Source organism: Larimichthys crocea, chromosome XIII (genome assembly GCF_000972845.2).
Source record: "Larimichthys crocea isolate SSNF chromosome XIII, L_crocea_2.0, whole genome shotgun sequence".
Lineage (NCBI taxonomy): Eukaryota > Metazoa > Chordata > Actinopteri > Sciaenidae > Larimichthys > Larimichthys crocea.
The window spans coordinates 15,040,276-15,053,884 of NC_040023.1; the positions used below are offsets into that span (position 1 = coordinate 15,040,276).

Sequence of the window (13,609 nt, forward strand, 5' to 3'; positions counted from 1 at the left end):
GTATGCTGGTGCTGTTTCATGGATATTTAAGCAGCATGTTGGTGCAAATGAATATTTAATTTACTTTTTGATCATCAATATTTGAGAAGGCTTAATTTGGGACAGTTTCCTCCGAATTATATCATCAGTAGTTCTTTCTTCATGAAGCAATCCACTTGTTCATTGAATCTGCCACATTACAGCGATGAGCTGTTTGCTCATTTCCCATGGATAAAAAACAAAGAGGAACCACGTAGAAAATCTATTAAGACTTTAATTTTCTCAATGCTTGTAAATACATTTTGGACAGTGGTTGGTATTTTTGCATGAATAAGTTACATAATAAATAAAAGCAAACATTTTATTTTCTCTCATAATAAGGCATTTATAGCAGCAGAAGTGGCCAACAGAGTCCAGTTACCTGAATCACCCGAGTGTTTCCAATCTGTCCTAACCAGATTCAAATCTACATCAGGTCAAGTTTAAAACACAAGTATTAAACCCGGGCTTTAGTCCAACCTGTGAAACGTCTCATGGGTGTTCCAGGAAACTCTGCACCAGTGTTTGGAAATTAAATAAGAAAAGAGGAAAACACTGGTGTGGGCCCTAAAGCACTGGAAGTCACAGGAGGTAGCATCTTACTCTCCTGCCTATCAATTTTCATTTCTTCTTCTTTCTTTTTTTTTATTCATGCAGCAGGCAATGTTTATTGATCGCTATGATTATCATAGCCATCCATCCACATTTTACTGCATTTTTCATTGTCTCTGTAAAAAAAAAAAGCAGTCCAAGAATTGCTTCGACGTAAAGCTGTTTGCCTGCGCACAGATATCTTCTTCCAAACGATTTTACGCTGTCTTGCTTGGTTAAGACACCGGCTAATCATGAGAACAAGCCTTCTGGCCGGCAACAACACTGAAAAGTTTGCGTACAAAAGACATGACATGAACATACTGTGACCTCAGATCTGTCAGTTTATGTGCCCTTTACACAAATCATATTGCACTCAGCACTTAACCTTTTTACACGATGCTTTGGAGACTGAGGAGAGGACAAAACTTCTCCTCCTTCTTCTTACAGAAGCACTTCCAGTTAGTTATAAAATTATAAAAATGTTCCAGATATGAATGCAGCCAATTAAGGGCAGAATATAAGTTGATGAAGATGTAGATTTATCTGTCAGAGCGGAGGTTAATGGTAGCTAACCTCTGTCAGATTTGTTTTCATTAATGTCATTACATTAAGTGGGGTTAAAAATAGATATAACTCACCGAAAGTGTATTATGAAAACAAATAATGTACCCATTTCTGCATGACCAGTAAATCATGTAGAATATAAAAGCAAGATCACTGTCACCAGTAAGAAAATGTGCAGCATTTACTGTATCAGCTTCAACTGACGTGCTCACCTCTGGTCATGTGATATGTTACATAATCTCCATAACATTATTTTGTGCTAATTCTACAGTGCATTTTTTTTTTCCCTTAAATAGAAATGGAAATGGAAGAAACGTTTTGTAATGTACAGCAAAAAAAAAAAAAAGATTTAACAATGTCAAATAAAACATTTGTGGAATTAATTTACACTAAGTGAACAGGTGTGGCCTTGAGGTTGGGCTATAAATTGTGCTAAATCTGGCTTTGCTAGTAGCAGAGTAAGCGCTGTGCAGCGGGCCAGACACTGTTGGGGGTTAATCAGGGAACAAAATGACCACCTGTTTTTGCAAAGCGATGAGAGAACTCTCGCTTGTCTGATTGGTGCATTTGTATAGGGGACTATTTTTGGGGTTGTTGCCTGATTGCTCTCCTGGAGGACGGTGACTTGAACAAAATGTGGTTGTTCTGATGATTACACTGGATAACTACACTGGAGTTACTGCCTGCTGGCAGCGAGACTACGATGAAATGTCTGGTCTGAAATGTGGACACAGAAATCCACGGCTTCTTGTTCGGTGTCTTTCACACATATCCTCTCACAGATCAATCATACCACACAAACAGGATCACTTAATTGTAAGCAAATAACTACAAGTGCATTTGGCATTAATGCTTATAAATATACATGGAAGCATTTGGGTGTTACAACACATACAAACAACAAAAGCAGCCTTGTGTGCACAGTCGCACGCAGTTACATATTGAACACGCACGTACTCAACACATACGCGCTTGCACGTACACATGAGCACACACTCACACTGCTTGTTTGTAGCTTCTGCCAGCTTTCTCCCTCTGCATGCCGACTGTGTGTCTGGCACCGGGGTTAAGGTCTGGAGCCACACACAAGCTGTGTGCACTGTCTGGCTTTTACACACTCTAAATGGGCTTTATGAATGGCTGGGACTCAATGACTGAGTCAACACCAGGGGCCACACTCAACCCAGTCCGACAACGGGTTTTGGAGATAAGTCAGAAACAACATTCACCCAACGCAGCCAGGAAGCATGTTTAAATTAATATGCCACCAGGTTTTCTTTTGTTTTGCACTGCAAACATTGTGCTGCGGAGTGTGTCAATCCACAGATGTGTAGCTTGTTTGCCATTCCTGGCTGAGCCCTAGTACTTTTAAACAAGCGCTCGGCAGTGTCTGTGTGTGCGTGTGTTTGTGCTCTTGTTGCCTCATCAAAGCTTGCAATGAATCCAGCTCTCGACATTGCGTGGAGCTAGCGACTCTGACAGCCTTTCAAGGATGGATGGATGAAGGCCGCTATTCACAATCTTGTGCCCTCAGTGGGATGCATACAGTCTACCCCATTCACGACCGTCAAAAAATACAACACACACTGTACATACAAAGGTGTTACACACAGATATGCGCACACAGGTCCTCACCACTGCTCTATCATTAGATCCAGCACTCGGCTGACATTCAGATCTGAATCCAGACTGAAGTCGGACTCAACAAAAGGAGCTGTTGGTGGAGTGAGAGGGCGCAGGCCAGATGTCAGCGTTTCAAGCCAGTCGGCGGCGTCAAACAATGTCGGAGCCCGTCGTTTTCGTGACTTCCCATTGGACGACAGAGGGGAGGTGCAGATGGGTGGTGGGGGAGGAGCTGGGACCACCTGGCTGGGGTTTATTACAGCAGGAGATGGAGGAAGCTCCAGCAAGAGAGAGGAGCAAAGAGGTGAAGGCAGGAAGCTGTCATCCTTGTTGTGCTGCTGGGAGGCCTGGGACTGATCGGCGTGAGCGGGAGGAGGAGGGGGAGGAGGCGGCGGCGATGGGCCGGGGACTGAGTGTGCAGGGGATTTATGATCGGAGACATTGATAGAGCCTGGAAGAGAGGTAGTAAAAACGATTAGACACTGAAAGAAATATGAGCATCATTTAAGTTGAATTCTTTATTAATTATGTGCATATATAAATATTTATATATATACACACCGACACAAGTTACAGGCTCATCCAGGATATCGTCTATGGACTGCCGAGGATCCATCTGTGGCCAAAAGAAAGAAACACTTAGATCCCACTGTACGAAACAAACTCTTTGTGATCTCTTCCTTCGTCTGCAGACTCCAACCTGCGCTTTCTGGATAGCTTCCTGTAGTTCTTCCTCCAAGCTGCGAACACCAGGCAAAATCTGAACAGGACTTGCTGTAATCTGCACTGGCAGCTCGAAATCCTGGCCAATCACATCACACGGTTGGCAGGAGAACACCTGATTAGAAAGCAGGGGTGTAAATTAGTTGACAGGTGGTGATGAGGGTGTGCTCGCATTGAAGGTTCTTAATGTACCCTTGAAAAGTGATTATTCAGATGTGTGTATTGATTTGTGTGTTCACCTGCGTAAACAACACCTCTGTCTGCGTGTCCGTCTCTGGCTTGCCTCGAGAGCATCCCAGATCCTGTTGCAGGAATGGATGAAGAGATCCGCCACAAGACTGAAGGAGGAATAACAAAATAATAGTCGTGACTGAAACACTCAAACAAATAAACCAACACATAGACCAAAGATCTGAGTCTTTGTTCACCTCGTTGCCGGTGTTAGTGGAGCGGTCTCTGGGCCTGCTCCTTAACCTCTCCCTCATCTCCAGCTCGACACTCAGCTCCTGCTGTTGCTGCTGCTGCTCATTCTCGCTTCTCCAGGGAGTCCCACACTGCAGGGGCGAGGAGGACGACATGGGTAGACTGGGACTTGGAGTTCCCGAGGCTGTGCTTGCAGGAGCCAGGAAGACAGCATTGGTAAGGCCGCACTGTTCGCCTGCCAAACTGACTGACGAGAAACCGTTCGGCATTGTGTTCAGAATCCCGTTTGGAGCGTCAGTGAGAATCCCATTAGGAATTCCTCTGTCTGGGATGTACATCTGTTGGTTCGGGCTGCTGCTGGGCGAGTCTAGTCCGGAGCTGGAGCTTGAGCCGGGGCTCTGGCTGGGTGGCAGCGGGGGGCATGGGGTGAGGGACTCCAGGCTGGTACCCAGCTGGCAGAGCGGAGCAGGAGTGAGGCAAGAGTGGGGAAGCTGGAAGGGGCGGAGACGTTTCAAAAGAGTGGGCTTGGTGCCGGAGACAGGGAGGCCCCGCTGCCGCAACTGCTGCCGCAACTCTGACACCTGAAGAAAGGGAAGAAGTAAAACACTTAGGAGTTTGTTTTCCGCGTGAATTGTAAATGATAGTTAGTGTGCTTTCATGCTTTTCTTACTGTTAGATCAACGAGATTGGCAGGCAGAAGCTCAGGCTTGGATGCCAGGTTTGTGTCCATAGGGGTGTGGTTTGTTGTGGCGGGAACGGGTTGGGGATTAAGGGGCATGGCCCCAGAGGACTTCACAAGATCACTGTGATCTCCACTGGAGGAATGACAGACGCATTAACTCACCCAGACTGTCTGAGGACTATTTCTCATTGATAAAGCAGTTGGCTCAGCAGTCTGTTTGCATACCTGGGCACAACAGTGAGCTGTTGTTGTGGTTGTAGCTGTTGTTGCTGTTGCTGCTGATGCTGCTGTTGCTGGTTCTGGAGGATTTGCAGCTGGAGGAAGACCTGCTGCTGCTTCAGGAGGTGGGAATAGGCAGGGTCTAAAGGCTGGGCAGGGGTAGGGCTCTTCTGTTTGGCTCCTCCCCCTGAAAATACACATTTTTCTTTAGGCTAAATTCAAATTCCTCATCACAAGAGCAAGCCATGATTGGACAGGATTTTTTTTTTAAATAAATGTAGAGAAGTAAAGCATCATATTGGTACCTCCAGTGCCAGACCCTCCTCTCTGGTCTGGAGGAATGTACTGATGATACTTGAGTTTCCTCATTTTGGGTTTGGTGTCCCGCGGTTTCCGTGGGCGGGGGAGATGGTTGAAGTTGAGGGAGGTGGGCAGGGAGGAGGAACAGGTGGGACTGGGAGGCCGAGCTGTCTGTAAAGACACACATTTCCTAAAACGGCAGCCAAACTGTGAGTAACTTAAAAAAAAAATAAAACGCGTGAAACATCTCAGAGAAAATGTCAAGCCGTTTCACGCTGTGTGATGAGGATTTGCCCTACGTCAAGGTTAAGATCTTACATGAAATGTACAAATGCCTCGCAAATCTCCAGATGACAGCATGTGCTGTGTTCTGACACACAGCCATGCCGCTCGTGTGTGAATGTGTTAACCTACAGGGCAAATACTGAGCTCGCCCAGAAGTGCAAATTGACAGTAATGAATGCAGAGCAGCTTACAGCGGAGCATTGTGTTTGACAAAACAGAGGAGTGACCATCCTGTTAGGTTGAAGACCTCTACAATGCTCTTTTATCTTTGATGCTGTGTACCTGCTGTCGCCATAGCAAGCAAATACGCACACATACTCGACCTGAATGTTGTTTTTCTGCGTGAAAATGCAACACTACCACTTTATCTGTTTGCATTCTTCATGCTCTAAATTTATTTTGAGGAGTTCTGAAAATATTCAAAACAAAAAAAGAAGACTAAAATTTTAATGAGCCCAGAAATAAAAAAATAAAAAATAAATAAATGGTGTTTTTATGTGACAGCATTACCGTGCACTAATCCCACATTACCTTTGGCAGCAGGGGTGTGGTCTGAGAGGTCAGATACATCCCATTTGGTCTCCCAGTTGTTGCCATGGAGTTTGATTCACCCAGTGTTACACTCAGCGGTTGTCTGATGCCCTCGGTTGCCGGGAGCAACGCCAAACCAGACTGAAGGCAGAATATCAGATTATCAGAGTTGACATATGAGGCTATTTATAAACGCATCAGTCTGTTAATATTCACTTTAATGTGTTATTGGAGGGAATTAATTTATCAGACTTTCTTTTTGCTGCCAGCTTAATACTCTTTTCATTTCTCTAGTTTGTGACACCTCGCCTCCTCTCTCCTCGCGTCTCTTCCTCGCCTCCTCAACTAGCATCTCGGGTGGGAGGGAGTAAGACAAGAGGAGACGAGGTGAGGAGCTACAAACTGAGACATGAGAAAGGCCCATAATGATACAGGAGGTTTTTAATCAGAGGTGTTGTTTCCTCACCTGAGCATGACTGGGGCTGTGGTTAAGGGGCGGGCCCACAGCTGAGAAGTCACTCAGTAATTGGTCACCTGAGAGCCCTGGCAATGAAGAAAAGGCCGGTGATTGGTGAATGCCATGTTGCTCCGTGGGTGGGGAAGAGGAGCATGACGAGATGTCATCTTCGAAGACATCAGCTGACAGTGGGAAAGAGGCAGGGCCTGAGGAAATGAAAGTGAAAGGGAAGTAAGGTCAAAAAAGGAGCAGAAGAGATTGGATGGGAAATAAAAAAAACATGTGTGCAACTCTGCCTGTGTGTGTGCATGCGGATGTGTGTTGACTCACGGTTCTCCAGGGGCAGTGTGTGTTCGTGCTGTTGCTCCACGGGTCCAGGCAGACGTTGGATCCTCTCGCTGAGGTCCTGCGCCTGGCGAGCCTTCTTCTGCCTCTGGGGCCCACACACAGTCTTCTCTGCGGGGAGGGGAGTTGCAGATAAGCAGGGAGAAAGGGACAGATGGGAGGAGAGGAGGAGATTGGAGAGAGAGAAGCAACAGGATTTCAGAACATATGTGACGTGAGCATGCACACCAGTGTTGCCACAGGCTATCAGTCCCAATTCAAACCAGCAGAGACATCAGAAAATAGCCCATAGTGAGATGTATTCCCATGGATATCAACACACACACATTTTTAAAAGGGCAGAAAATGAGTGTTCGGGAAAGCAAACAAGTCTTTTCAAATTAAAAGGAAGGGTGGAGGGTGAGGGGAGATAAAGAGAGATGAGAGAGAGAGATGTCAGTAATGGCAGAAAATGATGATCTCTGGACGGGCGTGTTTATCATGTGCTGTCAATCACTGATATGTTTGCAGGCTGCTTAGAATGCAGAGCTACAGCGTGCAACAAGGTCACATTTCTGTCTAACTGACAGCTGATAAAGCACCGAGCCCACTGCCAGATTCACACACTTGATTTTCTTTGCACAGCTACTGTACAACAGGGAAAGAAAGAAAGAAAGAAAGACAGATCGAGGCAGAGACATATGTTACTTTGCATTTTGCTGGGAGCATACAGGATAAAGCAGGAGAGAAACAGCAACATTACGGGAGGCAGAGGGAGGGGGCATCACCTTGTGCAGTTTCAGTGTTCAGACCACTAGGGGGCAACTTCTGAGCAGCACCATCGTCGGTTAGACGCTGCATCAGGAAACAGCAGGTCAAACCAACAGCGAGGGCCCAAAGATCACAATGCAATGTCAATGCAGCCTTATAAAATTTACACCAGTGCTTCCCCTCAATAACATTTGCATGCAACGCTTTGATCATTTAGTAATCCAGTACAAATGAACTCTTTTTTAGGTGGGAAACACTTGAACCTACGCCTAACACAGATAAACAAAAGTGTTATTTCAATCTGTTCTGTCAATATAATCAACAAGCAAACATAAAAGGAAAAGTCTGATGTGTGTGCAGGATCCATAATGTGAAAATGTCATGCTGTTGTTACACTGAGAGGAAGTGGATGCTACTCACCAGAGCTTCACTCTGGTCTTTCTCTGCTTTTTGAGTAGATTTCAACCCTATGGAGACAAGCAAGATGTGGTTATAAGATTAAATGACAAATGCAGGTATATATTTTGTTCTTTTAGACTATGCTATGCCTAGTAAAGGAGCAACTCAGGTGAACCGGTGCATCGACAAAGCACTTTGAGTCTTCAACTCATCCCTCCAAGTTACAGCACGGAGTATCTCAGGCACTCTTTTTGTGCTGGCAGGCATTAAAATGTGCAGCGCTTTCTGTGCGATTTGCTTCAGCCTCAGACAACGAGAAGCGAACTGCAGCTCGGCACTCTGCCTGTCGACTAAGTACCTGAGACTGTGTGTATTTCTACAGTCTAGACTAGTCTGTTTCACATTTTCAGCACAGATATGGGTGAATCTATCTGTATTTTATGCTTACAGAACAATTTATCTTCAGATTATGCCTGATGTAGGAGATGTATAGAGATGTATATCTCTAATACCTGCTGTATGTGTGGCCTTGTGCATGTTTATTATATTAATTAATTAATTATTGTTAATTAATTCATAATTCAACCGTTGTTATTCTGGCTTTATCCCCCCCCTTATTAAGAGTTTTGGTAAATGTTTATTCAGCTAGATATAAGGTATAAGGTATAGGATATAAGGTAATATATTGCACTAACCATTAATCTGTATATTAAAGTAGACTCTTGCACAATCAGAGAGTTTATAGCACATCATTAAATACAAAATATAGACTCCAAAGGTAAAAAACTGCTCAATATATTAAAACCTACAAAGACGTTTACTAATCAATAAGCAATCATCTGTCGGTGAAAAGAGGTGACCTAAAGATCATTCCTATGAAATCCAACCTGCAGTCTTAGTGTACATGGATCAATCACAATGTTAATGATACACATAGACTAACCAGAGTCTGCATTGATTTCACTCTGCCTTCGGTTCTGAATCCTCAACTGCAGGACTGAAAGAGAAGAACAGAGATTGTTAGAAAAAAAAGATGAAATATCACAAGTTACAGTAAGTCAGATTCCCTGTTGAAGGACAAATTATCTGGGAAAAGAAAAGACGTTGGCGTAGAAAGATAAGAGTTGAGCAACACAAGACAGCACAATCACTGTTAAACGATATGGCCTTGTAGCTTTTATTACCCTGTGACTTTGCAGCGCTTGTACATTATATATCTCCTTGCATTCTTGCACACACCTATTCCACCATGTGTGCACACACATTAAAATTCAGTTCACACACAAACAGGTGAAGCAGGGCAGGGCTGGGCCAGTTACACCGAATGGCCCCCCTCCCTCCCCATGATACATTTCGGTGAGTTCGGAGACCTGAGAGACCTGACGAGGGGAGGGGAGTGCTGTGCGGCGGGGGGTTTGAGGGCAGTGACTATTTATCTCTCAGTATGTCTATTTCTGTTGGTCCCATCCCCCCTTCAGCTGTCCCACTCTCTCCACAAGCCTCCTATGCATCCCCACCTCCTCACGTCATCCTCATTCGTGCTGCTAACTATACCCTTCCTGCTTTCCTGCCTCTCAGACAACTCAAAACAAAAGTTTAACGTTGTAAAAATGTGGATTTAGGACAGATTAACATGCTGTGCTCTGTCGTTGCAAGTTAGGGAAGCGGTGCTTATCACAGCAGAGTTTCTGTCTGATCCTGAGGCCCAATAAGAGTCTTGACCTCCACTTCAAACCACTTTACTTTACAAACATCACATAACATATTGGTTCTCAACCTAATAGTCAGTCCTAAAACGAATCTGAACGACTAAATTATTAGCAAGATAAAACAAAATAAACATATTTCTTATAAATGACTTACTGTTTTGCAATTTTTATGCAAACTGACTACTTCCACCTCTTTAGGCCTTGTAAAATCATTAAAATTAATAAAAAACAACAACTAATTAAAACAACCTTTGAAGGATATTTTGCTTGAATTCACAGCTCATAGACTCATAATGTAACAAGGTATTGCAAGCTGAAAAAGTTTGGAAAATATCATTTTAACATAAGGACTACAAGATTTTCTTAACGTTGATGGTACTTCATGTCAAAGGCCAATTAAACAATTAATAAGAGCGCAAACAAACTGTATTATGTCATATGCTGGCAGTCAAACGCTCATGTTTATTTCACAAAGGATCGACACCAGTTTCACACACTGGCTCTGCTTTGTACATACATGATTTCCAGCAGAGCAGCTGCCCTAAAGAATCACGTTTTCCAGCAGGTGTCTGTACACCTAAGGGACTGTCTATGTCATTTCCTCGCCTTTCTATTTTACCAGCCGTTAACGACAGCTGCCAGGGAACACAACAGCAGCCGTTACAACTTGTAGGGAGACGTGCATTATGCAGTTATAGGAAGGTTGCTGAGCACTCGCTGTTTGTCTGGTTGTCTCCTGAAGGTTTTAACCATTAGGGTAATATACTGGATGAGTAAAACTCAGTTGATCATTTTATTTGGAATTAATTTCTCCTTTTTTAAAGACTTTACAGCCTGTTTACAGACTATATACTTATATATGTTATAGAGATTTGAACCATGGGTTGTAACTAAGTACCTTAAGTACAATTGTGAAACACTAGTACTTTACTTTACCACTACAATTATTTGACCATTTTAGTTTCTAGTTGCTTTGCAGATTATTAATAAAAATATAAATCAACTGATAAATTATGACATCTTTTTATAGGATAAGATACCAAGCAGTATAAAAACGGTAATTAGAATTAGCCCCACTTTTTCCATCTGCAACATTAATGTGACACACACAATAAAGCGTCATTAATCATAATAACAACACATAATTATAGTCCAGAAATATAATATACACTCTTCATGATGAGTCCTGTTACTTTTGGTATTTTAAGTATATTTTGTTCCCAATGCTTTTGTACTTTTATTTAACATTACACCTTTTACTTTACTAAATTTTGAACAGACTTTAAATATAAAGGACTCTCCTGTTAAAGACCCACTGTCTGTTTTAGCAATAACATACAGTTTAAAGTGTCACAAAGTATCATGCAGAGATCCTTAGCCTCAGGCTCAGCTGTCCTCCCGTCCATTGAAAACATATCTGTCTGCGTGCAGCAATCACTAAATCCATTCACCATGATCAATACCTTCACTCAATTGATCACATGATAGACAACGTGACTGACCAGCCAATAACCTTCACAAATGCTTCACCTCTGCATATTGATGCTAATGTTGCCAATTACGTCCGAGATGTAAAGCCATTGTTGTGGGAAAATAAATCCTCCTCTCCTTTAATTGGTGTCAGTTGAGACTCCAGGATCCCTCACCTGAGCGGAACTTGTTCCGGATGAGAAGCGACCTCTCGGAGGCCAGCAGTGTCATGGTTGGAGGGGAGTGTGCAGGAGCCAGGGAGTGGAGCACAGAGAGAGAGAGAGTAGGTTCCTGGTGTCACACTACCAGGAGGAATGGACTCCTCTCCTTCTGTCTCTCGCTGTTGGGAGAGCAAGAGGAAGCAGGGGAGGGAGAGAGACAGATGCTTGTTAATCCACTGATGGACACAAACCGATATTGATAGAGGCACACAAAGCACAGCGGAGATAGATTGAGGGGGAAATAGAGACGCAAAGCCTCTCAGACCTACAGGCAGACTGAACACTGCAGTGAGCTGCTCTGGCAACAGCAGGCCTCCCTATAGACAGCCTGTCATAATCACACACAGAGTCACATAGGCCCACCCACGGAGACAGGACTAACGACACAGAGAATTAAACAGACAAGGAGGCTTTTCGAGAGACATAGCAATGGAGGAAGAAGAAGGAGGAAGAGGAGAGTGAAGGAGACCAAAAAAAACCCCAGCAGATACTCAAGACGTCAAGGCTGGAGGACACTGATTGTGTCGGACAAACATGAACTCCCAACACCTACAGCATCGCACAACGCATTTGCACTGTGACAGCAGGACCTGCAAATGTGTCATGCACTAAAAGAAGAGGAGCTGCATCTCAAATAGAGAGAGCTTGAGATCTACATAAGCTGCATTAGTGCACACACACTCACACACACACACACACAACCTATTAACAATATTGATTTGAACTGGCCAGCCACAGAACACCCAGAGGAAGCCTGTTTGAGGGGAATGGACAAACACACACATACAAAACCACCGCACACGTACTCTGGAATAGCTGAGGTTATGCATACTAAATCACCACAGCGCTCGTCCTATTCCCAATCCCATAAATGCACACACACCTCGCTTATTTCCAATATGAGGAGTCCAAAAGGGGACCGCTCACTCTGGTGAATGCAATCAAAATAACAAGCAATTGATTGAGATCTCTCGTCTTTTTGGCACAGGCATTATTTCGCAACAGGGCACAAGAAAGACACTGAAAACACTGAGAGAATAAAAAGCAAGAGAATGAAAGAGAATACTTACAGGAAAAGGAGAGAATTGAGTCCCTCGGGGGAAATTGGAGTGGATTTAAGATTAAATTGAGAGAGGTGTGAGATGGAGGAAGAGAGGGAAAGAGAGAACTTCGTGGTGCGTTTAATGACGATTTCTTTCTTTCATGTTCTTTTCATATCCTATTTTTTTTTCTACTCCTTCGCCCCCTTTTCCACACTTCTCACTTTCTCCGTTTCCTAAAGGTGAAATGCAAAGAGTGTGTGGTTTCTTCTCCCCCTTACGATAGAAACTCACCCTCTCTACCTCTGCCTCGCTCTCTCTGCCCCTCTCCCCATCCGCCTCAAAGCATCCTGGATCCTCGGTGCCAACTGTGAGTGACTGTCAAACTTTACCCCTCCCCCTTCATGTGTCCCCCCCTCACCAAGCAGCCATCGACTCCCCCCTGACATCTGCTGACTGATTGATTGATAGAGGAGCAGATTCAAAGACAATAAGCACTGTTTGTACATGTCTCCGACGCTCACTGATGAAGTTAGCGCAGCTCCTTAATGTTAGGAGCTGATCTGACACATAATGTGATGGATAGAAAAGTGAAGGCTGGATAAAGAGACGGTTTATTACACAGCAGCAAGAAAAGCCCGGGAGTGTTTTGGACTCACATCAAATCATGTACTGCAGCAGAACTGCAGGCTCATATGCTCCTGTCAAGATACCTTTGGGTCACCCTCTTAAAGTGATTTAGGACTGTTTGCATGCGAGTATACGTGTACGTGAGTGTGTGTGTGTGTCTGTGTGTGTGAGTGTAAGACACCACAGAGAGTCACAGGTCAGTAAGTCAGCGTCCGTCAGCATATAGTTTACAGTATGTATCATTCAGCGCTGGTGCCAAGTGAAATCATCCAAGTTTCACCTTGCACTTTCAAAGCAACTTGAGTGAACACATAGGAGAGTCTCTGCTTATGTGTGCATGCTCTCTACATGTGAATATATAGTGTGTGCGTGTGTGTGTGTGTGTTTGTGTGCCTTTGGGCAGCAGAGGGGGGAAAGATGGGGGAAGTGAGGTCGTTCCTGGAGCACCTGTTCTGTCGATTTGACAGACAGGCCGGTGTGTGCTGGTTCAGCAGGTCATAGAGAGGGGGAGACAGGGGAGAGGAGGAGGAGGAGGAGGAGCAGGAGGTAGAGAGAGGGTGAGGCAGAGGAGACTGCGAAAGTTGGAGAGGAACACACTCGGGGCGGGGGAAGTCTTTACGACGAGG

General features: G+C 44.3%; 1 protein-coding gene across 1 annotated transcript; it reads right to left on the minus strand.

Moving 5' to 3' along the window:
- Window positions 1–244: 244 nt before the first annotated feature.
- si:dkeyp-69b9.3 (myocardin) lies at window positions 245–12,875 on the minus strand. The gene is made up of 16 exons (XM_019253439.2): window positions 12,384–12,875; window positions 11,269–11,432; window positions 8,857–8,910; window positions 7,935–7,981; window positions 7,532–7,598; window positions 6,750–6,875; window positions 6,429–6,625; window positions 5,963–6,103; window positions 5,152–5,317; window positions 4,853–5,033; window positions 4,616–4,760; window positions 3,951–4,526; window positions 3,762–3,860; window positions 3,500–3,637; window positions 3,361–3,415; window positions 245–3,250 (listed from the first exon to the last, which is right to left on the minus strand). The coding sequence occupies exons 2-16, from the start codon at window positions 11,321–11,323 to the stop codon at window positions 2,808–2,810; spliced, it is 2,490 nt and encodes an 829-aa protein (XP_019108984.1). The 5' UTR covers window positions 11,324–11,432; window positions 12,384–12,875; the 3' UTR covers window positions 245–2,807.
- Window positions 12,876–13,609: the final 734 nt, after the last annotated feature.